The following is a 26,757-nucleotide window of genomic DNA, read 5'->3' on the forward strand; positions in this document are numbered from 1 at the left end:
CGATTGGTCCATTTCCGTCCACGGGGCTGAGTGTGCTTTCGGAAAATTTCTTCATCGAGCACCGTGCACCGTCCCTATGGGGCACGCACAACACCGTTCCTCCCATCCTCTGCCACCCACGGTGGCAGTTCATTTGTTTGCCACTTACGGGCCAGCGTTCCTACCGACCGAAAACCAAACAAAAAACTCACACCGTGCGCCGTGGTAAAAGAAGAAAAAAGAAAAGAAAAACTCTAAAAAAAACACCTCATTCGCTCGCTCGCCCATTTTCCCGAGGGAAATCTTCAATATTTGTGCTTTGACTTTCCCGTTGTTTCCCCCGTTGTTTGCTCCCTTTACTGACCCATGCCCGTCCCGTCCCGTGGCAGTGCGCAAGGCGTTGAAATATGACGTAATTTATCTCCCCCCTTCCGGGCACACTTCACGCCGTCTCGCCACGGTGTGCGTCCGCCGGTCCGATCGGCAGGTTCCCGATTACTGTTTCGGAGTGCCCAGCGAAGTGTAAGGGAATGCTGCTCCCGTGGTGTTGCCGCCCAGTGTTGTCTGTCTGGAGTGGTGAAACGCAATCGTGTGCCGCACGCGTTAGAAATTCGAGCCGGGGTCCGCTTCTTCACATAATTTCCTCCGGCATCATGTTTTTTTTTGCTCACGTTTTCTAAGTGTGGAACGTGCAGGCATTATGTATCGCTTCAGTTCACCATGCCCGTCTTTTCTTACACCTGCAGTGTATCGATTTTTACTCAGCGTTAAGTAAAGACATCTGGAGCTGCCTGCCAGCAATGGGAGGGACCATCCGCTGTGTACGGGGGCATGAAGTGTCCTTCACCCTGCCGCTCAAGGTGCCTCCTCGCATAGCTGTCCTTCAATGAGAGAGAGAGAGAGAGAGCTACAAAAACTTATACAAAACGATGGGGCAGCAAGAGGCACTGCGATTAAATGAGCATGCGGCAAGCTGAAAGAATGGCTCCCCTCTTGCGACGTAAAACATTTGGATGCAATCGATAGAGAGTGCCATTGTAGCGGACTGGCAGGCTGTATCCAGCTGGAACCACTCAGGCCTGTCCTAGCTCGGCAAGCGGCAGCAAGTTTATTTGCTGCCAGCAAAGAGCAAACCATCCGACCTGCGATAGGCCACCCGACGATCGAGGTATCGTTTCTTGACAACTCGCTTACCGGCTAGGTGAACGAAAGGTGAAAGAAATGAGTTGAGGAAACCCCGTATCGGAAACCCCGGGTAGTCACCATGTCTAGGAAATTGACTGTCTTACTTTGAACGAAACTCGGCACCATCTTCATACCATGGACGTTCCGTTTTACTTGAAACGAAATGATGATGTCCTTCGTCTGTCGTCGTTATGAACGCTTTTCTCGGTACAGTAAGCAGCACCGGTTTCTCGGTACACAGAGTTACGTTCTGTGTCCGTGCAAGCGTACTCAGGCTGCAAGTCGAGCGCTGCGACGAAAAGCAAACAAGGTTTGTAAAGACGCCTCCCCAAGACGCTCCACGACGTCGGAAACTCGGTCAGCAGGGCACAAGTGAAAAATCAACAAACCGGAAATTGACGCCGGGTGTATCCTTCTCAGTGCTTTCAGCGACGGCAGGACTGCAGTTTAAAGTTTCCTCGTCGGCATGAAATTGGTGACATGACATAAAAATGGTTCCCCGTCAACAAAAGGAACAGAATTAAGCCGAGGTTTGCTTGCCGTCGAAGGAAATGATAGGCAAACAATTTCCGCGAAGATCTTCCAGCTCTTAAGATGATTGTTGTTTGCGCTTGTTTTTTTATTCGACAGATTCAGATAAACTATTGCCATGGAAAACAGCGATTCCTACAGTACAGCTTTCAAATTTTGTAAATACGTAAAAACAGATGCATCATCGTACTTTTATGCATGAAACATGGCATCATCATTCGGACGGCTTTCTACACTATTACAGGGCTTAGTCTTTTTTTCGCGAAAACAATAGCAAATCAGAGACAAGTAAAGAACACCTGCAGATGCAAGAGCATCTCGAGAAGATTAAAGGTAAAGAAGAGTGCTCCGACACGCAATCACCTAGACGCCTGGAGCTACTGTCATGTTCTGCTTTCTCATGGCACTGAAGCGAAGCAATTGCGATGATGGTTTTTGGGGCCATGCATCATCATGGCGCCAGCGTTACAATGCTGAGCCATCACTCTAATGATAAAAAATAAGTCATAAAAAATAGCGCACCTTTCGACGAGTCACGAGTCGCTTTCGGAAACGGTGTAACATTTCAATTTTCCATCACAGCATTGCACACATTTTTCAAACTAACATCAACCTTAGCCACTGTCGGCCACAGCTTCGACAGTCACCCGCACAACAACGGGCAGGCAAACGAGCATCTTTACGATGGTTTAGCACGCCGCCCAACACACACGCGTGCTCACGTACGCGTACGAAAGATAAGTGCTTTGGCACCTTTCCTGCTGCAGCAGAGCTGTCACTCATCTGGTGAAAGAAAAATCTGGTGTCACTCTTAGAATGTGGAGCAGGCGGGGAAAAAATGTTACTCCAAAGGGGCAGGAGATGGTTTTCTTGTTTCTATGCAACGAAACTGTGTCAGGCGAAACGATTACACACACGGGCGCGAGAAGAAATATAGCACCGAGTAGCATAGGACCGATGCTCGGAAGCGGAAAGTGATACAGCACACACCACTTACCAGGAGGGTTGTGGCAGCTCGGCTTGGGGTCATCGTGCTCCGCCCCGGGACGATCGTCTTCTGTCGGTGTGGATTAGCAGGGGATTATGGGAATTGCTCTGACGAGCTGACTTGTGTACGATGAAGACGTTACCCCGACCGCAGGAATTACCGATTGCTTTTTTTTCGTTCTGGTGCTCGTTACTTCCGTCGCCGGCGTGCTTAAGCGTTCTTTCACCAGCTGGTAGACCTCAAGAAAATCCCTTCCCAATGGAGAGCAAGAGAGGAAAAGTCTGACGTTTAGAACGATTGATGTTTGGTCGAGTTTTGTGGCAAGTTATAACATTCGTTAAGGTGTATGCCATATGGATTGGGTTTTTAAAATAACCTTCACCAATACACTTCAATGGAGCAACATCATCGAAACCTTTTTCTACTATCTTAACCTCCTTTATAACCCATTCAAACTATAAAGTCATCATTTCATGGCCAACAAGGCAACAAGATGCCTTTCCGAACCGTTCCACCCGACCTGGACAGCGTATCATAAGCATATCCATAAGCTCGTCCTTCTCCAAAACAATTGCTCAAACGGTGCACAAAACCGCTATTATGCCGAGCAATTGGCCTGCGTTCAATGCTTTTAGCATGCTAAATTAAACCCAAATTGTAATATTTCCCATTGTTCTTACCATTTATCTCTCATACCCATTTCTCTCTCCCCATTCCCCCCTTCGATTTCTCTTCGCAGGTCCACTAATAGACGTCCAAACGGCGGTCGGGCTGGATGTGTCCTTACCGTGCGATCTACTGCCAACGACCATGACCATGATGACGGACAAGGTCTACCTGGTCATCTGGTACAAGGAGGGCAACACGAAGCCAATCTACTCGTAAGTAGCTTCCACTCCACTTACCACAAAGGGGACAAGGGGGTCACATCGGCAAAGGGCGCACCTGAGACGTCTGTGTCGCTGTAGCTTGTCATGGAAAGTACATTGTGCTGAACGAACTGGACAATGCTGGGGGCAATCATCGTCTAATCAACCTTTCCAACCACCGCAAATGGACTGGAAATTGGAGCAGACTGCAACGAGTTACGAATGTGGTGATAATTTTACAATGCACTTACAAGTGATCCTAACTAACTGGCACTTCAAATAAGCTGCTTTCACTTTCACCTTGGCAAACAATCTTTTTTTTTTGTCGAAGAACGTACAATTGGCAGAGGAGGGCAACAAACGTTTTGCTCGTCAACATTTGTCCTTCACGTGCCTTGTTTATCCAGTCACTTGATTCCGGCGTGTCTCCGATCAGAAAGTAGAGTGTCTTTTCTTCGACGTTTTTTTAAGCAATACACCCTTGCACAGTAGCTTACTACATGGCAACCTGCGAGTACCACACCACACGCAACTGAGAGACGGTTTGCAAACAAATTTCCATTCACTGCTTTTTCTTCCCAGTCAAACACTTGTAGCGTACAAAAGTGCTTAAGAGCAGCACTCCTTCTCCGGCTGCATCCGAAGCAAACTCTTGCCGGGGCTTCACTTAAAACGGATTTTCACTTTGCGCACAAGCCGCGCAAGCACGGATCGGCACACGCGCCAACAGAAGCTTTGCCAAAGTATAAGCAAATAACGCGCTTGCTACGATCCGATCCGCACTGCAAACTGTCAAACAGGACCTGCTGCACCGCTGCGCAGCCCGGAGACTGGTGACAGTTCTCGAGAGCTGTGTAAATAAATTAAACCGAAACCGTTACAACCTCCGGCCGGGCACGCCGGGCAGGATGTGACAAAATTAGAAGCGAAGCGAACGATACAAGCATCCGGGAGGGTATGCACGCGTGCCGAAACTGTACGGACGGAGCTGTTTGCATTGGTCTGGGTTTGCACCCTCCCGGACGTTGCGATTCGATTTGCGCGAAAAAGCTCCTTTCCCATTTCGCCGTCAGCCTTATGCCGGTAATCTGCTCCAAAGAGCAATCACAAACGATAAACATCGGCATGCTAATGCAGTGGAGAGGTTTGCAGGACGGCGACTGCAAGCAAGCCCAAGCCCGAGCGTGTACAAACAAGGATTGCTTCTTCGCCCTGTTTTTGAAGGGATGGACACACAAGACACACGCAACCGTGGACAAACCGTCAGCAAACGGTCGGACAAACCGTTTGGGTCGTTATCGTAATCGAATAAAATGATCAAGTACCACAGTCCCGCCCGCCCATCACGCGCTGACTGTGCACAGAGTATTATCCATTGTTGACATTTTGTCAGTATGTAGATTACTGTTGATTTTAAATAATTCACTTACGCATCGCTGCTTTGCAAAAGCTGCGACAGTTGATGGTGAGACATTTGTGTCCATTCCGGTGAGCATCCGGCAAGCCAGTGATCCATTTTTGGCGCACTGGCTGGCCGCGCACTGGTTGGCAGTTGATTGGCAGTGGATCTTGATATGTCACGCGAGCCGTGCTCTCGATTGGGACGTTTTGATAGTACCGCTGAAAATGCTCATTAATTCTGGCATGCTCGACTTGCCAGGCTTGCAGCTTGTAAAAACAGCATACCGACGACATGCCGGACACCGGTAGCGGGCAGCGTGCCATCGTTACGCTTGCTTAACTGACCATAAATCAGCGGCCGGCGGTCCACGGCTGACATTCGCGCCCTTCGGTACAAGCGCGCCCGGCCATAAAACTGTCGCGGGAACGTTAAATGCTAATGATGGGCGCGTTCGGCAACAGCATCTTAAAATCAATCTTACAGGCCGGGGATGTGGAAGGGCGCACCGATACCTGCTGGGAGCCCACCGTCAGGAGCGCTACCATTTTATGGTAGAGATTTTATTAAATCTTTCTTAACGACTTTTCCCGATCGACCGCTGCTTGGGCGCAGTGCGCTGTAGTGGCGTTTGTTTGTATCTCTCTCTCTTTTTTGTGTGCGTGGAAGCGGTCCTTCCGGCCACCTGTGCAAACCGAAAACCGAACGATGATGTACTATCGGGGCCTTATCTGTGGCTGAACATGACTCCCACACACGGAGCACCACACACACACACACATAGCCCGTGTGTTGGCTGAAAAGGTGAAAAAGTCATATTCTAATCTATCCGTCAGCGTTCGAAGTCAATATATGAGCTGTTCGTTGCGTCCTTTGCCACCATGCGGGACCCGCCGCAGCCGCATAAGCCGTGATAAAAATCCCAGTTCAAACAAACTCCACTCGAAGAAGCACTGTCCGGGGCGACAAGGGTTGCAGCGAGAGGTGCACAGAAGGAAGGTGCTCTGTGTTTGCAGAGCAAATAGCATATGCTCGTTGAATATTCCGTCCAATCGTTCGGAGCTTTCGCCTACTTCCCTATCCTTTTGCCAACGGCCTTACTGGAAGAAGCGATATCATGGAGTGTGTTAAAGTGTTAAACTGCGTCGTCGTCGTCGTAGGTCGTTAACTCGCTTCTGCCGAGTGTAGTTTGTGTGCGGGAAGGGAAGATATATTTAGAAATATGACTTTTGCCCCGCCAGGTTCTTATCGCACACCCACTGTCAACTATTGAAGAGATTTGATGCTCGAGGCTAAGGTAGAAATACAAATACGTATTAGAACCCACCGGTTTCTCATCAACCCTGTACCTATTTAACCGATCACCTACGCAGCAACCTTTGAGGGATGTGTTAATGCAAAATTTAATTAAAAGTGCCGGTGCGCTCTTCTCCCACAGCATGGTTTATTTCTGTATTTTAGTTTATTCTGCAACCCACCTACCTTTTTTGTTTGGTAATTTCAAACAACTGCAGCTGGTATTTCATCTCACGGGATGAATGATTTTGATGACATTGTAAAACGCGATCCGAAAAATAACAAACCCTCATGCCACGTGCTTTTTGATGAACATTTCGTGTTACCCTTTCAGGCTATAACAGAAAAAAGTCACACACCCCACTTCACTTCATTTTAATTCCATTCCTACCATACCGAAGCGGATTAACCCACTGATCTAAAACCGTTCCCAGCACGTACGTACGACTGTGTTTGCATGTGAACGCCCCACACCCGCACCAAATGTGTCGCGATCGATTTTGATTGAAATGATGGGAATTCAAAGAGCAACAATAAAAAAGAGAGAACCCAGTAGCTAGCCCTCCAACACGCCATTAAAAACTGTACCGGCATGCCCAGCCGAAAATAAGCACCACCGGACATTATCGAACGAAACCAAAAAAAAAAGAAAGCCACACGGAAGCCAAAAATCCCCGCCCGGCGTGGCTGAGTGTGGGACTCGCTTCATCCTCATCTCGGGCACGTTTCGATGGCATTCTGTACGACATCTGTTTTAATCGGATTATCAGCTTTAGACGTTTTTCTAATTCTTTTTTAAACATTATGTTTGCCTTTTTTCTCTTTCTCTCTTTCTCTTTATTGGCTTCATACACACTCCCATCGGGGATGCCAGGTGTGATGTCACCGCAAGGGGGAATGAGCCGTCGCTTGAGCCATCCGATTGTCAAAAGTCATCTATCGGCTACTCGAAACTCGAGCTAATGGATAACTGTTACGAAACCTCTCGGGAGGATACTGTTCATGGGGAGGTGTTTGTGTTTGGTGTTTCCTCTGTTTGATGTATTGTACTGCAATCAATCGGGCCCCGGGACGGGTTTGTTCGATTTTCAGACCCGGACGGGTTTGTCAGCATCCGGGAGATTTCATTTACGGAAGGGTTTATTAGTAAAGTAGGATTATTTGCTGTCGCTTTTAGATGCTTTTCTCTTGCCTCAAACATCCGCAATCCTTTCGACGGCTGAGCACACATCCATCACTTCGTCAATGTTAAGTGCTTTCAGTTTAAAAGTTGAGCTGAAAAAAGGATGACTTTTTATGATAAATAATACCATTTTAATGTTTCCCACTAGTAAAATTCTATTTCAAAAAAATAACATATCCAGCGATGAAAACAAAAATATACCAACAAATGTGTTCTTCCGCTACAATTTAGTCCACTCCTTGCTAGCTGAGCGTGAAAGGGAATTTAATTCGATTTATTGATTGATTTCCATTAGTAAATTACCCGCCCCGAGCCAGAAGTGTCTATTAGGAGCTTAAAATCTGCTTCCCATGCGCTGCTTGCGTAGATTATTCCACCCAGTGCCACTTCTCTGCTCTTCATTTGTCTCATCGAACGTGAACTACCCTTCCAACCTAAGCTAAGCACGCGTAAGCGTATGCCCTTCCCGTATCATGCCTTCTCTCCCTCGGACACAGCGTCCTACCAACCCGTTCAATGTTTATGCAGCCAGGTGAATGATATTTGTAAACTTCCCTCATCAATCGATCACTTCGCATCAGTCCTTTGCCCCTTTGCTTACAATGCTATTGCCCCTTCGCATACGTTCAAAACACCCGCTTTGGCCCTATTTGTGTGTGTGTGTGTACACAAGCCACAAAAGACAAACAGCATTGATGAAGAGCGGCATGAATGTGAGCGCAAACAAGCGCACACCGTACGACCACACGAGTACGCCAGTAGCTTCCATGCCAAGGGACGGGCATTCGAGGCGACTGGAATGAAGTCAAACTACCGGAAATTATTGTTTTGAAGCGGTTTCACTCTTCCCTCGAAGCAGGGTAAACGTATTGTGTAGAGGATGCTAAAAATAAAGTTGGATCATACGATTCATACACGATCTAGCGCTAACGAGTTGCCGCTTAACGAACATTGAGGTATGCAGTTTAATGCTTGGCTCATTTTGATGGAACTCGTGCTCAGTTCACCTTACAAGTCACATCAAGAATTACTGAAAAGAACCCCTTTAAGGCTATGATCATTCGTCCGCATTCACCTTTCCTTTAAAAAATGTTGTGATACCAAGTCTTCCATCCAAGGATAGATTTTATTGCCACACACATCTTACCATAATACAGCAAATAACTCCTTCCTTGCGAGAATACTGCGAAACGGCAGTCAATAACACATCAAATCTACCGAGCAAACAAACACCAGCACAACTAATCTGGGTGAGTTCCACTTCCGAACTTTCGGCAACATCGGCATGTGGGGTGTGATCAAATCGCCACCATTCGAGTTGGCTGATCCACTCATTCAAACTTGCTCACGTGCTACTCCAGTGCTTCTTTTTCTTCTGCCGCTCCTTCTGCCAAGAACTTTGCCCAAAAGTTCGTTACCCTACGACCTCCCAGGCTTATCTTATCGTATGCCAGAGTGCCCGAATAAGTAAGGTTGATGGCAAGCAGAAGAGAGAAAAAAAAAGAAATAAGAACTTCTTTTACGATACCCTGTCACATCAGGTCCTTGGTGGTGGTGCTAACCCATCACCGCGCCTAATGGACCACATTCACTGCAAACACACATTCTCCGTCCAACCCCCGGGTCCCCCCCCCCCCCCCACAAGTCCGCCTGGTCGAACGGGGTTCACACTAACCCTCCTCCCGGGTTTGTCACTTTCATTAGCCGGCAGCGTCTCGGAAAATTACCCTTCGCTATCAATTCCCGATGTTTACGTAAGTGATCAACACTTGGATTTTATTGGTCCCGCAAGTCCAACCGCAGGCTTTCCACCACCGGGGCACCGGCATTTCCCCTCCCGCCCGGTTAGCAGTCCCACCCCAGCAGGCCCTGTCAAGCGCAGTACGTTGCCACACTCGTTCACTCGTTCGCAGTTCAACACGTTTCGACAGCTTATTTCCCGAACCCAAGCTACCCAGGTCCGGGAGGACCTACCGGACGTATCGTTGGCTCGTGGAAGTCATCGAAGTCAGCTCGCGTCCGCACAAACACGTACGCCGGTGCCTCGTACGTTTGCGGCCTATCGCTTGCTGCTGCTGCTATTCAAGTGCGATCGCAGCTGGGAATTCGCTTTTAGTTTCCCTTCGCACACTGTTGTCCGCAATGTGTTCTATTTCATGTGTCTTTTCTTTTCGATTTACCTTTCCAGCTTCGATGCGCGGGGCAAGAGCCTTCAGCAGGCGATCCACTGGTCGGACGAGGCGGTGCTCAAATCGAAGGCGTACTTCTACTACGACACCAACCCACCGGCCCTGCGCATCAAGGGCGTCAAGCAGGAGGATGCCGGTCTGTACAGGTAGGTGTTGTGCAACGGTTTTTTTTTTATTCCTCCCATCTAGCGTTTCTTTCTTCGGGTTTGAGTCGTGAGAAGTTCCTGCAGGGCTAGCAACACCGTGGCCGTCGAAAATATTACGAAAATGTTCAGTTGATGCAAGCACCAACTGGGGGAGGGCAAAAGTCCTTAGCCAGGACTTTGCAAACGTTCGGAAAACCGGACCAAATGCACACTGCCGGCACGTGAGAGCGATGCGAATTGAGCATTTTGAGTCCCAGCCTTTCCGGGGGGGAGGAAGTTATAAACGCACACATCTTCGCAGGGTCCCTCTCAGCAGTTCCGTCAGCAGCAGTATCGAGCTTCTTCAGCATAAAATCGAATCAAGAAAGCGCAACATTATCCTTTCCCTGCTGGAGTGCGGGCCAATATCCACCGGCAGCGAACTAAGCGAGCGCAGAATGTAGCGCCATTATGGCGCAATTGGAACGAAATTTATCAAAACCATAAAATAAGCCATAATATCAATCAGGTACAAATCGTTGGTAGAAAAGTGGCTACCGGCTACTCCCTGGAGTTGGGATCTGGCATTGGCAGCAGATTTTGGTCGGTGGTAAAAATGTTTCTCGGAACGTAGTTTTTGTTGAAGCTTTGGCGAGGTTCTTTGCTACTGAACGGTGGATTGGAACTCTCTTCATTTCGTCCTACTGTTGGTTGTAATAAAAGCTTGTATGTTGATGCAATTTTTCCACATTTTCTTAAACCATACCGTAATAGTTCAATCGGAAAAACGCTTTGGTGCAAATACTGAAAGTACTTCAATCATTTCAAATTTTGTAAGACTGAATGGTTGCAGAAGTACTCAAGATTTGACCTGCAATCTTTAAAACAGCTGAACGGTACGCTTCCAACAAAACCGAACCCTTTTACGCTGACATTTCACATAAGAATAGAGTGCTTCTTGGATGGTGTGCACTGTAAGAAAAAGGGTCAATTATTTAAAGTAACACATTGCTATCCCCGTTCTAGGCGTTAAATTCCTTAAGCATATCCTCGCTAGTCTCATTTGCCCAAAAAGCTTAACTGTTTATTTTACGCCAAACGACTACTGTCGTTTCCCTTCCCATACGGAACGTTACCTGCTTATACGTTCGCCTAGAGCTAAGAAGCCATCGTCAGCGAAGAGTGTATTAACCTGTACCACTATTAACCTCCAATTGCTTCAAACGATGGCGCAGGGCTTTGGAGTGGGCCTTTTTGTTTCCCAAAAATAGCATTCTCAAACACATGGATGCTACTTTCTGATACTCCGTAAGGATCGTTTTTCCGCCGAATGCTGCTCGTGTTTATTTCAACGCTCGAAACGCATCGTAACCGTTAACTGTGGGCCAAAGTGGCTTTCTCCGTGCGGCACCCCTTCTTCTACGCCCTCTCGCAATCCACTTATCAATGCTGGCAGCTAAAATATTCAGCATCTTAGCAAATGTTTGCCACCAAATCAGTGGGTTGCATGCAATGCCGGCGCCTCATCGGAGAGTGGAGAGAGAGAAAACTTGGATCGGAATGGTGCGAAATTGGAATGGAAAAAAAGAACTCAACGACGTGCAATGATAGCGTGTTTCGTGTTATGGCCAACATTCTTTATTCAGCAAACAACCCCTTTGGCAAAACTTTTCGTTTCCGGATTCCGAAAAATTTCGCAACCGGGAACAGCAACAGCAAAGAAAGAAAAACCGACTACCGAAGCGAAATCTGAAATTTTGTAGAAAAGCCATTGCTTTTGCGTTGTGGGAGGGGGGGGGGGGGGGGAAGGGAAGCAAAAGCGATGTGATTGAATCAATGGGTTCAGGTTTTTGGTCCGGTGCGTATTTTGCTGACCTCTCGAGATCGGGCGGCAACTCCCCAGCAATCGAGCTAACATTTCGTGAAACATTGCAATCGAACCGTAACCATCTTAACCTCTTAAACTCCCCTCCTGCCTCCCTTCCTCGATTTTGGATTGCTTGGAAGGCAATCCCAAGCCGGGGGGTGGAAAAAAGGACCAGAAAAGAAGCCAACATTGAACCACTTGGCCCCGAAGCGGTTCGTGTGCTATTTCCAACGCAATTCGAAAGCTTTTCGAACTTAAGGGGCGAAAGAGGGTTCCGTCTGCTCCTTCGTCGAATCGATTGTCGGGGCTCGGAAACTTGATCCACCATAACACTAAACTATGCCGGCACATCGTTTTGCTGCAAAGCACGGCCGGAAGGGCTGCCAACATAATATGGCACTGGCGCACCTTCAACCCACGGCCCTGGAGCCTCCTCCCTGTTACCCTGTATCTGGGTGCAGGTGTACCGAATCGTTGTGCCCAGAGTGCGAGAGTCAAATATTGGTGCAGTTTGAGAAGCGGGAAGAAGGAAAGGGATGTGCAGAAAGTTATGTGAAGAACAGAACAAATATGGTGGCGTTTCATAAGATTTTACGAGTTTACGCATTCACGCCTGAATGTTATGCCACCCGCAGCACACCTGCTTGTAGTTGTGGAGCCGGCGAAAAGAATTATTGCAATTAACAGTGGTACGGGCGTGTATGTGGTAATGTTTTTGATATTCGGTCTTTTTTTGAACACTTGAAATAAATTTAAAAAAAACATACACAGCCACACACAAGTGTTAGTGCGTTTGGTTTCCCCGGCAATGAATATTCTATGCGCTCTTGTACGTTTCAAGCACGATTATGTCCCGAAAATTGAGCGCCAAATTGCTTGAAGGTCATAAGGCGTGGGCCCCGGGGGTTTTACCCATTTTACTTGTCTCGCATGGGCGACTACTACTACTCGTGGGTCGATTTGGTTGAATTGGTTGCTGCATGACATTGGCTTCTAAGCGTAATGATTGCGAAACACGCAAGAAGCCGGTGCAGGGCGTTTCGCAGCGACTCCTGTACAATTAATTGCATGCCATGCCAAAGAAACATATTGTACTATTGTTTGCGTATTTATGTTTAAAGCATGGTCTCAAATGTTTAATGCTGCCAGACTCTTGTTGACATTTCGCACAGCAGCTCTTCGAGACTGTACGCAATTGACATTGTCAAGTGATTGTTATTACTTTTTTATTACATTCAAATGCGCTTCAACATTTCCTGGAATTTATTCTCGGCCCACTAGAGTGATACTGGAGGATTATGGATAAAATATTGCCATAAATAGGCAGAGTTATTACTATTCCCATTCCTGGTACAATATCATCCCTACCTCTCGCCTGTTTTCATCGAAATGTATCCCTTTGATGCGCTGTGCCCAAGTTGTACCCAATGGCAACGTTAACCAGCCCGAACGAATCCTGTCAATATCCACTTTGACCACTTATCGGTCCCATTTTCTTGGGTCTGCCCTGTCGCACTTCAAACTCCTTCTATCCGGGATCCCCGGAAAGTATACTATCATTCAAATCTTCCCCCCTAGCCCACTTGTTGTTGTCAAGTGTATGTTTCTATGTCTCCCTGTCTATTTGCCATCAACTTGCCAACACTGGCATCCCACATTGTCGGGAAGGTCCCCGTTCCTGGCGATGGATTGACATTCGTTTAAATTCACCACTGCCACGAGTGTGTCCTTGGTGCGACATTTCCTCTCTAGTTTGGCTTCTTTCTTTTTTTTTGTTTTTGCCTGTATCACAGCGTCGCTTCCAACTACCGGATGCAAATATTCAAATCCAATTTCCGTCGCTAGAAAGGCTAGAAATCGAATCGAGAGCGCTTGCGACAACAACCGAAACTGAAACACGCTGCAAACATGATGGTAGGAAAACGAACAACGCAAGATGACGGTCGCAACAACTCGTTCGCTGGGAGAAAATGGCTAGTGGCTATGGCAGAGCTCCGCTTTGCGGGCCAGGAACCGGGGATATTTGTTAATACAACGAACAGAAAAGAATGCAAAACTTTCACAATAAAATGCAAAAATGATCCAACAGTAGAGGAACAACGGAAAGCATCAGGAGAGAGAAAAAAAGACACTTGCTTGCTTTGGGAGCCTTTTTTCTGGGATTTCTTTCCATTTAATAGCCTTCCCCGAAACAAAACACAAAGCTCAATCGTACATCGAAATCGAAAGGAAGCGCTCAAATTGATCCCTAACAAGCAAACCCCGGGAATGGAGCAGCCGACGCGTTGGCGTTGGTGGGCACATTTGGCAAAACATCTTCCATCCCCAACGACCAAAGGAAGTGGGCTTGCTTTCACGAAGGACATGGCAACACAAAAAAAAGGGATGCATCCTGCCGACCACGAAGGACGAGCCGAAGGCGAAGCAAACTGGCTGTGTTTTTTATTCGATCGTTCGAAAAGGCACAAACATGGAGCCGCTTGTTCGCCGTCGCTTGTCCTTCTCAAGCATTCCGAGCTTATGTTCCGAGTCCCTGCCCGCTACACGTTACTGTACATCGCCGAAGCATTGCAAAAACGAGCAGCAAAAAACCCCCCGGAAGGGATGCCTGTAAGTCGTTGAAAAACAATAAAAGCAACAACAACAGCAGCAAAAAAGCCCCCATCGATAATGGTTCCGATAAGAGAGTGGAGTCGAAAGAAAAAAAAAGGGTGCACACAAAAAAACAACAAAACAGAAAGAGTTATAAATTTTGAATCAATTACAAATATCCTTTCTAGTCAGAGAAACGACAACAAAGAGCAAGACTTCGTGGAAGGAAATGGAAACTTAAGGGGAAAAGGGCGCAAAAGATCATCCGATGAAGATTTAGTTCCGAAAGGGAACAAGCATATTGAAGGTATATCTACAGGGCGCGCATGGGAAATTGTTTACAAGTCAGCACACGGTGGCATATTGTGGAACTAATCCGTTTCGAAATATGAGAGCTAAAGGGAAGTGTCGGGTAATGGACATGTTTTGCTTAAGTTGGTTCTATTATAGAAATTACAAAGATACTTTCTATAATGATTTTAAGATATTATTTGCCAGATAAATTGAAATTAAACGAAGACCCTTTGATAAAACATTGCTGAGATAAATTAAAAAGCTCCTATCCATTCATGAATCCAAGCATACAAGCAATACTATGTATTGCCATGATCCTTGTCACTACTAAACAAAATGTTTTTTTTTCTCTTAATCTGCTTTCCATTCTTTAAACATGCAAAAATAAACCCCTAAACAACGACCCACGATCCAGATGTCGGGTGGATTTTCACAAATCGCCCACGAAAAACTGTCGGATCCAGCTGGATGTTCTTGGTAAGTATCGTACCACCCAAGCGCCCCAAAGCGAGAAGTAGGGAACGTCCCATGTCCCATTGTGCCATCATCACCATCACCACCACCACCACCACCAAGCAAGATGGCCGGAAATTGTGTTTCTTGAGCTTTTCCTCCAAAAGTCACAAGAAAAGAAGCTCAGCACATATCTTCTAGAAAGATAACGCGTACCCCACTATTTCCCTACTTCTCGCTTCACGTGTGCGTTAGCGGGTTATCGGCAGGTTATCTCGTGCTGCCGCTCGCTTTCTTTCTCCACCTATCTGTACAAACCGTCAGTGCTTGTGACACAATTTCCATCCAATCTCTCACACTCTCTCTCTCATCCCTGCACCATCCCAACAGTACCGCCGGCGAAGATTACCATCCTGGACGAGCAGGGGGCGGCCGTGCTGAACAACGTCGTCGGACCGTACCGGGAGAATGCGGACATTAATATGACCTGCATCTCGAGCGGTGGCCAGCCGGCCCCGAAGGTAACCTGGTGGCGGGAGCATGCCCTGCTGGACGATTCGTACCTCGTGCTGCCGGACGGTACGGTTAAGAACGTCCTCTATCTGGAGAAGCTGTCACGCCACGATCTACACTCGGTAAGTTGTGTCAACGTTGTGTGATGGGCCGGATGGGTATGTGTTTGTGTGCTTTTTTGCTTCTTCCCCGCCCGAGACTTTCTTTAGGGCAGGCGGGTTTATTCCCGCATTATGCTAATACGATCCTGTGTCATATCCTGTGTGCACACAGGGATGCGGGAAGCTTTTTTTTGTCTGTCCACCAGTGGGGGGTTTCGTTTTTCCCACACTCCATTCCCTGCCTCCTCTACTGCGGGGCGATGAAATCTTGTTAGGTCGGTGACTTAAAGTTACCGCCTGCCAACGTTTGACAAGTGCGCCAGCGTTCGTCCTTTGGCGTGTCCAAGGAGATGATTGATCGTGTTTAGTAGCACTGTTACGGAGCACTATCATCATCCCCGGGGGGAGGAGAGAGTGTGAATGTCACTAAGTGAATTGTATCAATTTGCGAAATGTTCTCTGTTCGTTGGGCTGTGCTTTTTCTCTGCCCCGTTTTTTGATGCTATTCAATGACGATGACGGTGACAGCTTTTTTTCGGCCCCTACTATCTCGATGAGAAGTGATAAAAATACTTACTTAAGGCAAGGACATCACAAAAATAGAACCAAATAGACAACATTCATGATTTACGATTTTGTGGGCCCAGAAATACACTGGATGACTTACATATTCCTTCCCCGAATGAGTCACTAATCTTAGAAAAGGTGTCTTACAAATAGAAAGATAAAAAAATCCAATGATACTGATATTAAGCAAAGTATTTTTAGTCCAAACACATTGCATCCTACATGACCTAACAATAGCCAGCACAAAACTACATCATTATGAATCGCAAACGACAGGAACCTGTCCTACCCTGTTCAATGGTGTCCTTCGGCTAATCCTCCTTTGAACCTACTTCAATTGAGCCACCTTAAAGACGCTTTTCGTCGCAACTAAGCCCGTCGCGACAACGATGGCCCAGCATACGCCATTGACAACCTTATTTCCTCACCTTAAGCACAAACTACCCACAGAGCACAGCGGCGACATCGATGACCCATGGCTTTGCCCAATGACCTTTACAATTGGATTACTCGTAACAGCCCGATACGTGTTCGGTCGTAGCGTTCGGGTGTGAGGGGCAGTTTTCTTGGAGATTTTAAATAACACAGCACATCGAACAACGACTTTGTCACCACTAATAACAGCCCCTAGGTAATGGTACAATGCTCACCTTACCGCCTCCAACGCAACATTGCAAGAAAGTTCGTGTGTCTCGCGGGTATGCCGGTCCGGTACCGATAATTATCCCTGGGACAAATGGCTACCCATTCCAACCTTCCGCAAGGCTTCGGAATCGGAAAACCTATCGGGTTTCCGTTCGCCAGCCAAGCCCAACCCTTGGCTGAGCCAGCCGTCTTGCCGTCGTGCGGTGTAATACTGTGTCTGAAAGACGTTAAGCCATTTGTGGTTTTGTGGAACGACCACAAAGCTGGTGGTAGTTCACTTTTTGAGGTCAGCCAAAGCAACGCAAGCTACAGAACCGTTTTCACACTCTGCTGAGAAGGGAATATCGTTCCGATTGCTCGCTCTCTTTCTCTCTCTTAGGATCTCTCTCTCTCTCTTCCTCTATTTCTTTGGTTTTCAATCATCGTTTGCTTACCAAAGATTGACCTTTGTATAAGCCCTAAAGGAAGGTTTGATAAAATCCAGAAGGAAGAAAAAGTCCTAAACTTAACCCGAGTGACGTAAACTATCCTTCCTTGGTTTTCGCTTTTTCGGTTAAGTACGGTTGATTGATTAACCTCTGTCGGTTTTGAAGCGGAGGGCAGGGAGAAATGCAAACCTTCCCTCGCTTACCTCTCGCTCTGTCGGTTACGAGGAACCCCATTTCTGCGCTCTTTTAGCGCCGAATATCCTTAGCATGGGCGTGGGATGGCTCAAGAGTGCGCCTCAAGCTTTCCTTACGGCGGTATGTATTTCCCCCCCAAAAAAACCGTGTTCCAGCGCGAAAGTGTTTCTCTCGCTTGACCTTGCGTTGCTTTGGCTGTGGCCTGTTCATACCACACGCACCGGAAGTGGTCGAGACCGGAGTTTGAATAGTGTTTATTTTACGCTTATACTTCCTGCCAAGTTGAACCTGCTAGAGAGTGTTCGTGTGAATATGTATTTTTCCTGCCCGCATGAAGCTAGTCCGGATGCGTCCAGGAGAGGTAGCACGTGGTAGCAGGAAACCGAGTTATGATTTTCGTAACACTAATAATAATAACGATGATGTTGATGATGATGATGACGAGCATAATGATGTTGATGTTGGTAAGCTTTTTTCGATTGTTATGACCCCCCGTGCCAGTGGATCGATAAATGCCCGCACATGGCTAGTGGCCAGCGTTAGCCGAAAGTCATCGTCAGCACACAAAAACCAACGGTTTCACCGGAAACCCATTTTGGAGGGGGTGGATGGATAATGGATGGATGATGGGGTGGAACAAAATCCGATCGGATAACTCGGTAACGATGCACTGACACTAAACCCCTCACGAACTCCATTGTGTTGTCATTATCATGCATCGGGAGCATACTCTCACACACAAACATACGCACAAAAGAAAACAATACAAGAGTAAGAAACGGGTCCGACAACAAAAAAATAAATCCCCATTTCAACCGGCTACGAAGCAACGAATCGAACAAAACGGCCCCGTAATCGGGCGGGGGTTGGATTTTCGGATGTACGGAACCACACCACCGGAAGGAACGATAAATCATTCCACCACACATGAGTGTGTGTGTGTGTGTGTGTGTGTGTGTGTGTGTGTGTGTGTGTGTGTGTGTGTGTGTGTGTGTGGGTGTGTGTTCGCTCCATTGTTTCGGGAAGGAAGAGCGATGGAATTGAAAGATTTGGCTTAATCCTTGCGATTGAATCGTTCAATATAAAGCGCAGCCCCCGTGGATGTGTGTGTGCGCGCTATCGGTGCATCAGGTACCGACGGTGGCTGAGCTTGCTGACCGGAAGGAAAATCCGAGTGCAGTAAATTCGAGGAGTCCGAGGGTTTTGGTGGTGGGCGGAATGAGAAACAAACAATTGAACATTAATCACCGTTTTGTTCATAAATTGTCCATGGTGTTTCCATGGGGAGGAGGAAGAATGCAATGCAAAAGGTGATTACATTCAGGATACGTTATTTATTCAAGGGTTTTGAGGGGTTTAGGCTTTCAAGCAGTGTACAAATATAGGGTTAATTTCCTTTCTTTTCAATTATACCGTACAATTTGTGAAATTTGTGTTCATTTTTTATTTTGACTTTGATAGGATTTTTTAAACATTTTGTAATTACATACATAGCCTACATAACGTTCCAGTTTTTTACCATTTTCGAATGAATTTTGAGTAACTAAGAAAACTATCCAAATCATGTTCTTTGCTTGCGGATTTCAATTTAAAAAAGATACATTTATTAAACAACGCTTACATTTATTATCCTTCCACTTAACGATCGAGCAAAGTAATTGCCCCAATCATTGGCAGCCAGTGGCAAAACTTTCAACTCTACTATCAATGCCGTTGCTGGATTGAACTTTCACACGAACACTAATCAATCACGTCCTGTTTCGAGTGGTGTTTCGACCAAAAAAAAACATCCACCAAGCCCACCGTAGATCAGTTCCGTGCTAAACCTTCTTATTCCCCGCCAACTGTGCGGGCTTTGCTTATCGGAATCGCATGTCCACCAGTCCCGGTTGAACAGTGGCAAACCATCGACAATCATCAGACTTGTGCTGGCGGTTGTTTTGTGCAATAAATACAACAACCCGCGATGGGCACCATACCGCTACTCCCACCTACCGCCACCGTGAACCACCCGCCAATCCCGCTTGGCTGCGATGCGTCAGCCAAGGGAGCGGGCTATTCGGGCGTTTCGGAAAGGTAAAGTTTTAATTATGAACAAATGTTTATCGTACCCTCGTTTCTCTTCCCTTCCATTTGCAGGTTTACACGTGCCAAGCGAGCAACGGTCACGTCGTGCCACCGCTTTCCAGCGCCGTCAAGCTGGACATGAAGCGTAAGTATATATATATCTGAGAAATGAGTAGCGCTCTGCCAGCGGGCTCGCGCAATCTTCCATCATCCATTTGCACCCATCGTCACACACTCGCTCCCTCCAGGTTTCGGTTTCGGTTTCGGTTTGTTGCGGTAAACTTTTCCAATCATTAGCGCTCGCATTAGATCGTTTACCAAGCGAGCCAAATCCATTCCCGAAGGCTCGAACATCGTGCGCGAGCGAACATCGTGAACCTGTTCAAGAAATATTAAACTACATTTTCCAACCACCGAAAAATGGACCCATCGACGGGACTGTTTTCGCAAGCTAGCACAGTGCCGGTTGGGAAAACTTTCCCTTTTTCATAATCACTACCAGCAACAACAATACTGCCAGTACAACAACACAGTCAAATGTAGTCATTTTTCCCGGTAGAGCAAGTTTTAATAGCGGCACGATCCTATCGCGCAAAACAAAACGCAACTGCCCGGAACCGCTCTTCGGAAAGTTGGTTTCGCAAGCGGTGCTTAGAATGTGTTAATTAAAAATTGAAACCATTTCCAATCCAATCCATTTGTGTGTCTAGCGAGCGCGCTACAGGTGGACTAGCGGTGAGGGCATAGTTTTCCAATTGGAAGCAATTGGATCGATTAACAACGGATCGACCACACTTTTCCGATTGGATGTGCATGATTGTGTAGCAATGGTAGAATGCGGCGGATATTAATGTGTTTGCTATGGTTGCAGACTGTTGTAAAATTCAATCGGACATCAATTTGTACAATGATTTGTTTGTGTATTGTAAATTTAATAAGCAATTCAATTAAAGCATGTTTCACAGCGCAGTGAGATTCATTCCATAAGTCTCCATTCGAAACATGCACACACACAGATAATATGGCTTCATTTGTTTCGTTATTTTGCAAATCCCATGAAATTGATGAAATGCCGCACGTTTGTGGTTTGTGTTGGCGGTCTTCGATGGTTCAAAGTGTATAATTAAATCCATCGCATCCTTTAATATTGTGGCAACATATGTTTTAAACGCTTCGCAAAGGAGTGTATTCAGTTGATAGCATTGTAATAGCATACTCTTCAAAGCATTGCTACCTTTTGCTGCGAAACCAAGCGAATGCAATACATTGCGCATAAAAATCAACTCAATCTTAACGTACGTTAAACCACCACTAGCTCCCGCTTTCTTCCCATTTCTTTACACTACTAACGAAGCCGCAGGCAAAGAAAGCTTTCTCGATCCACGCACCAATTATCCTCCAGCAAGGGCAGGCACCACGGCAGGAGTCGGTCTCATACATCGAAAATTACCATCGTTATCAGCGAACGTGAGACATCTCACTTCCTTCCGTGTGCTCGGTTGCTGCTTCCAATTTGTTCCAAGTCAAGTCAAGTATGGTCACCTACACACAGACAGACTCCTATGCGCCATTAAATAGATTTCCGCCAACGTTCCAATCCATTGTTATGCTATTTTTTCTCCTCCAACTTGCTACATCAATCTCCGGACAAATCCGCGCGAAGAAAACACAACCTACGACAAATTCTACGAAACGTGACACACACCCACACCAACCCGAAGCGGGTCGTACTTGATCCTGGTATGTTGCTTTTACGCGATCGAAAAGCGATAGTTTTGTGACCTCACTATCACTGCTCGCAGCAAGCCCGAGAGATGCTGCGCTGCCTGCCTTCGCCAACGACTGCGGCTGTGGGTGCAAAGCACCGAACCAACCAACCAGCAAAAAAAACGAAGCGAAATTTACCCTCGATGCAACTGATTCTCGGCTCGAAATTGCTAACATATCACGGCACACGAAACGGCACCACCGGATGGATTAGAACGTGCAGTTAGATATTGCGATACCATAAGCGGTACAAAAAAACAACGGTTCACCAAAAAAAAAAGTACACACACACACGTTCAGTCACCCTTCAAAAGGATCCTCCATTGAGCGGTAAGCATCCTTGAAGCGTTGGAACCAACCTGGACGGCGTTTGCACATGCCACGAGTTTGCTCGAGCGGCATTAGAATCACCGAAGGCATGCAGCTCGCACCTCGCCATCCTTCACACCAAAAGGAAAGGAACCTCGTGCACGCGGTGCTGCGTTGCGAACCGGTCAGAAGAGTGCCACACAGGCAGAAGAGTGGTAGCAAAAACATTTGAGGACGCCGACATTGCCATCCTGTGCCGTGCCGGCTATGCGTTCCTTTGATTGTCCGTATCTGTGTGCAGGCCGTGTTGGAATGGAAAAGCAGCAAATGTGATTTTCCCTATTTTGTTTCAAGTGCAGTCGCTCGTTCCCGTTTCGAAAGGGCCAAACAAACGGTGCTAGAACGCTGCACAAACGGACGCACACAATGTTCGCAGTGTGTGTGTTTTATGAGCTGCTAAGCATCGTCAAGTGGTCATCCGGTCATCCGAGGAAATTGAAAAAGCGCTTTTTGATCCACTGCCCGGTTTCGGAAAGGTTAAGTGGGTTTTTCAGTTGTTATGACTGCGTTAGAGTGTTGTACAGCAACATGCTTACACATGGGTTTGTGTGCTGCCTTTGTGAAACTTAATTCATTGCACATGCAAATACATCTTGATATGTTGTAAAAATAACGTTGAACGGCAATAGTTATTGCCCTTTGTATCATTAAATGACTTTGCAACACGTGCTAAAAGTTCTCGCTAGCTAACGAAAAGTGCTCACAATCTCCTTCTGTTCAACACTAACTCAACAGCACGGCGGCAACACGCGTTGACAAATAACTTCAAAACCCTTTCATCAAACCAGTCGGATGTTTCCGATCGCGTGCACAACAGCAACAAACAAACAGTCCGAAGCACCAAATATTTTTAAACCAACCAGTGAACCCCAATCAACGGTATTTCGTCAGCCGGGGAAGGCTCAAATGCGGAACTAGAATCCCTTCTATCCTGCCCGCCCAAAACCTCTCTTTCGGCCCAAGCGGCGTGACGTTTCGTTGCCATCGGTTCGCCCGGATAATGATGTCATTTCGTCGATCCCGAACACGTTTGCCGCTGGTCGCAGCGCTCTGGCTTTAAAACACCCGCCCCACTCCTTTCGGAGCTGTCAGGCGACGATTTCGATAAAATGCACCCGCGGCTCGAGGTTTGTGAATGCGGTTTTTATGACCGTTGCCGTGCTGCACCCCATAAAGCTGAAGATTAGTAGATGGGCTAGATGAGGAAGAAGACGATGGCAATGCTGCCTGGTTGGGTGATAAAACTGTTCCCCCGAGGACGCTGGGGGCTAGGAAACATGCAACAGCATCGCGATAGCACGGCGCATCATAATTGAATCGTGTAGTCTCTCTCTCTCTCTCTCTCTCTCTCTCTCACTCTCTCTCTCTCGGCTTGGATGCGGTTTTATGGTGGCACGGTTTGGTGACGATAGAAGAATTTATGATACAACCGCGTCTTTTACTAACAACTTCTCCGTTGTTTGAAGAGTGTGACCCGCAAAAAGCGTGCCCTTTTGCCGAGTTTTCGATCATGGCCGAACATGAACCCCCGTGTGCCGGGAGGAGCTCGGGTAAACAGTAGAGCAGCAGCAGCAGCAGCAGCAGGAAATGATGATTCGGATGTCATAACTCACCCGTTCGCTTTAATAGCTAATGGTGAGCCTTTGACGACAGAAGACTCGTGCTCCACTCTACTACTGGTCACTACTGGGAGGGTAGATATCGTGTAGCCGCAAGGGGTTAGGTGGCAAGATACACCCGTTTGCGGAATAATATAAACATTCGTAACCCAAACACCCTGCACACACACAAACACATTCTAAAACAACGAACATGGTGTGACACAACCCTTCGTTTCACTCATCACCTCTGCATCTTAGGAGGCGGTGTGTGCTGCCGCCCGTTGCTGTAGTTGTGGTTCCGATCTATTTAGGTTTTCAAACACCCTCACCATTGGCTTGCAGACCCTTTCCACAAGCCTCATTGATTTGCTTACGTTTGCGAGATTTCCTGCCAAAATTGGGAAGCAATTTGGTGCGTTGAAGCGGCAAAAACGCTAGACCTAGATTTGCGTACGGTTTGCGCTGCTGCCGCAGCACACACACGCGTATCGGATGTTTGGGTTAATTTCCGTTTCCTGACAAACCCATTCCCCACTATGTGTCGATGCCTAATCGTGGTGGGTAACGCTGTTAGTGCTAATGAAATATTTATTAGTCTTCCAAAAAGATGTCACACACCACCAGTGTGCGCTGGTTGTTGGGTCTAATTAAAATTCATTTATCTATTCAAAAGGCTAAACCTTTTAAGAAGCCGCTTATCAGCACTTAACGCGCGCAAAGCATTGAGAGATTGAGATTGGAAGAGAGAGAGCGCGCCCGATAGCCCTTATCACTCACCCAAGCAGTGTGGGCAATTTGATTAATTGTTGCAGTTGCAATCGAACGTTGATTTTAGTGCTTTAAAATGTCACCTCGAGCGGCCTCACAGTTTAAAGGGCAAATTTTGTTTACGTGCTGCAGCTAAACGATCGGTTCAGTTTGAGTGCGCGTAAACGCTATCGTAATTGTTATTGCCCATTATCTGCTTAATGGAATTAACGTCTCACGTCTTAAAGTGTTGCGCCCGAAAGGTAGCGAACGAACAGATTAAAAGCGTTTTAAGCTGAACACATTTGCAGACATTTGTTTGATTCCAATTTGAAAAGCAATCAGTCCCGGCAATTGCCTTCGTTAAAGCTGCCCCACCGAAAGGCAAATTTATTAACATGTATAAAATGCCCCTTTTTCCCTATCAGCGTAACATAATTAACTGGAGGAAGTATCATTTTTCATCGCCTTCTTAAGAAATATCAAAACAAAACAACAGCGACCCCGTACCGAACCGTGACCCTCATTGTGGAGGGGGATTGAAAAATTTGATTCCACTTGCGGCCCACCCCGTTTGCTTCCAACTCATCCCATCCAACCACCTCTCACCTCCCTGTTGCTATCAAAAATTATCGATCCAACGACCAACGTCAAATCAACCTCGCACGCGTTGAAAATCGATCGAACGAACTGGAAGCTGCAAGAACGATTGATGTCAGCCTTCTAGGGTTTTTGCTTCCCCAAACTCGTTACCAACTCTTGCAACACCCTTCCTCGGCGGCGTACACCGCTCGGAAAATATCCAGCACCAGCCCCAGCACCAGTCGAAAGAAGATAAACGGGGTGAAACGAAAGAAGAGGAAGCAAGAAACTACGCATCCGAAAAACATCGCTTCAATCACTGTCAGTTTCGATCCAATTAGTTACAAAACAACATTCATTTCCCTACGTCCCCCACCCATCCCACCGTACCATCCTTTACCCACTTCTGCAAAAATGCCTCCAAGAAGGGCGCTCTCGTCTGGTGCCTGCCGTCTTTCTAATCCTATGTGTGCTTGTTTTTTTTCTCTCCTCTTTTCTAATTCTTTTGCAGTACCACCACTGTACGTGCGGATGCAGGGCTTGCGGGAAACGCTAACGGCGGGCGTGAAGACGCAAGTATCCTGCACCACGGCCGGCAGCCGGCCGGCACCGAGCGTTGTCTGGACGAAGGGATCATCCGTCATCCGTGGCTCATCGCAAACGGTACGTACTATGGCGGTTCTTTGGCGGCTTCTCTTACCGGCCGGCCGTCCCGGCATTCTTTTGTGTCGGTGCTCGTGGGAGGCGAGGACCCTACCGGCGCGGTGACCTACATCGGTGGGAGGAAGAGCTTTCCTGTTCGTCTGCTTTCGGGAGACTTGATTGGGAGGGAGAGGAAGGTTTTCGCTCGCTTGGTTGGACTTTTTTGAAATGATGTCGGCTTGATGTGCTCGCTCGCTGAAGCTCTTGTAGGAAGCAAAAGTGTTACAAAAAAAGGTCTAAAGACACACCCACACATACACACACAACAACAAGCTTTTCATGTCGGCTTTTTGCTATCCCAAGCAACAGCCTTTATACCCTTTTGCTTAACTTTTCCAAGAAATCTCAAATTAATTATTCTAGCAAGATTTGCCTCTCCCTATTCAACCGGCCCCAATTTTGTTGGTGTTCTACTACAGTACGTAAAGCATCGATTTTATACAGGTACACTAGACAGCTACACACACACACACACACACACACACCTAAACACTCGTACTTACGGAAAAGTTTGTCATTTGTCGGGGCGGAAACTTTTGGCTCGGTTGTCGCGTGAGATAATCTCACTTCGAACGTTGCAACGCGTCGACTTACAAATTATCGTGATATCTTGCCGTAAAGTCCACTCCATTAACCTCCAGTATCCTGTGTATTCTCTTCTCCCTGTTTCTCTCTCTCTCTCTCTCTCTCTCTCTCTCTCTCTCTCTCTCTCTTTCGCTCTCTCTCACACCTCGTGTGCAGACGTCCAACGACGGAAATGTCACCGTATCGGAGCTGGTGTTCGTGCCCGGTCCGGAGGATAATGAAAAATCAATTACATGCTCAATTAGCTACAGCGAGGGAGACGGACCGACCGTACTGCTCAAGGATACCCACGTGCTGAACGTCAAGCGTAAGTAGTCCAAACCATCGAGCGTGCGTGCGGCCTTGAGCTTCGCTCCCTTGGCCCAGTGGGTGTAAATTAGTCAAAAACTCTCCTGCATCAATTACCTGCCGGGCATGGTTTTGCCGTGTCGCTCTTGTGATGTTAGCACGCAGCACAGTATCAAATGATCATACCTTACCTTTAGCATGGACACTTACTAAAGCAGCGTCATTTCTTTCGCGCCATTTCGCGCGCCACCTTTTTCCGCCGTACAGACGTGCCAGTGATATCGCTGGCGCTCGGGGCGCCCCTCAACTCGCAAAACCTGATGGAAGGCTCGGACGTGTACCTCGAGTGCGACATCAAGGCGAACCCACCGGTGAAGAAAATTGAATGGTTTCACAACGTAAGTACAGCAGCGCACGCCTGCACGTCATTGATGCGCGTGGCGAATGCTTGCGTGGTAGATTGGTCTTTGTCTTTTGGAAAATGGAATAGTGTTGTTTGCAGAGCCTTTAATTTCAATGATTTATGATGAATTACTGTTTAAAGATGCACGTCCGCGGGAGATTTTCAAATAATTAAGAAATTTTAATAATTTAGCTTCCAATATTTACACACAGATGGCGCTCAACACTTTAGTACAGCGCTAAAAGTC

The 26,757-nt window shown here is 47.0% G+C and overlaps 1 protein-coding gene across 4 annotated transcripts in view; it reads left to right on the plus strand.

Moving 5' to 3' along the window:
* LOC1281199 (nephrin) overlaps positions 1 to 26,757 on the plus strand; it is an 84,905-nt gene that overhangs the window by 47,310 nt on the left and 10,838 nt on the right. For all 4 annotated transcript variants that reach the window (XM_061643908.1, XM_061643909.1, XM_061643911.1 and 1 more), the window contains exons 3-10: positions 3,423 to 3,564; positions 9,619 to 9,765; positions 14,913 to 14,974; positions 15,341 to 15,585; positions 19,539 to 19,611; positions 25,044 to 25,195; positions 25,976 to 26,126; positions 26,375 to 26,505. In XM_061643908.1, the coding sequence (XP_061499892.1) occupies positions 3,423 to 3,564; positions 9,619 to 9,765; positions 14,913 to 14,974; positions 15,341 to 15,585; positions 19,539 to 19,611; positions 25,044 to 25,195; positions 25,976 to 26,126; positions 26,375 to 26,505 (1,103 nt within the window). The remainder of the gene's footprint in view (positions 1 to 3,422; positions 3,565 to 9,618; positions 9,766 to 14,912; positions 14,975 to 15,340; positions 15,586 to 19,538; positions 19,612 to 25,043; positions 25,196 to 25,975; positions 26,127 to 26,374; positions 26,506 to 26,757) is intronic.

The sequence above is a fragment of the Anopheles gambiae genome, chromosome 2 (assembly GCF_943734735.2).
Source record: "Anopheles gambiae chromosome 2, idAnoGambNW_F1_1, whole genome shotgun sequence".
NCBI classification, from domain to species: Eukaryota; Metazoa; Arthropoda; class Insecta; order Diptera; family Culicidae; genus Anopheles; species Anopheles gambiae.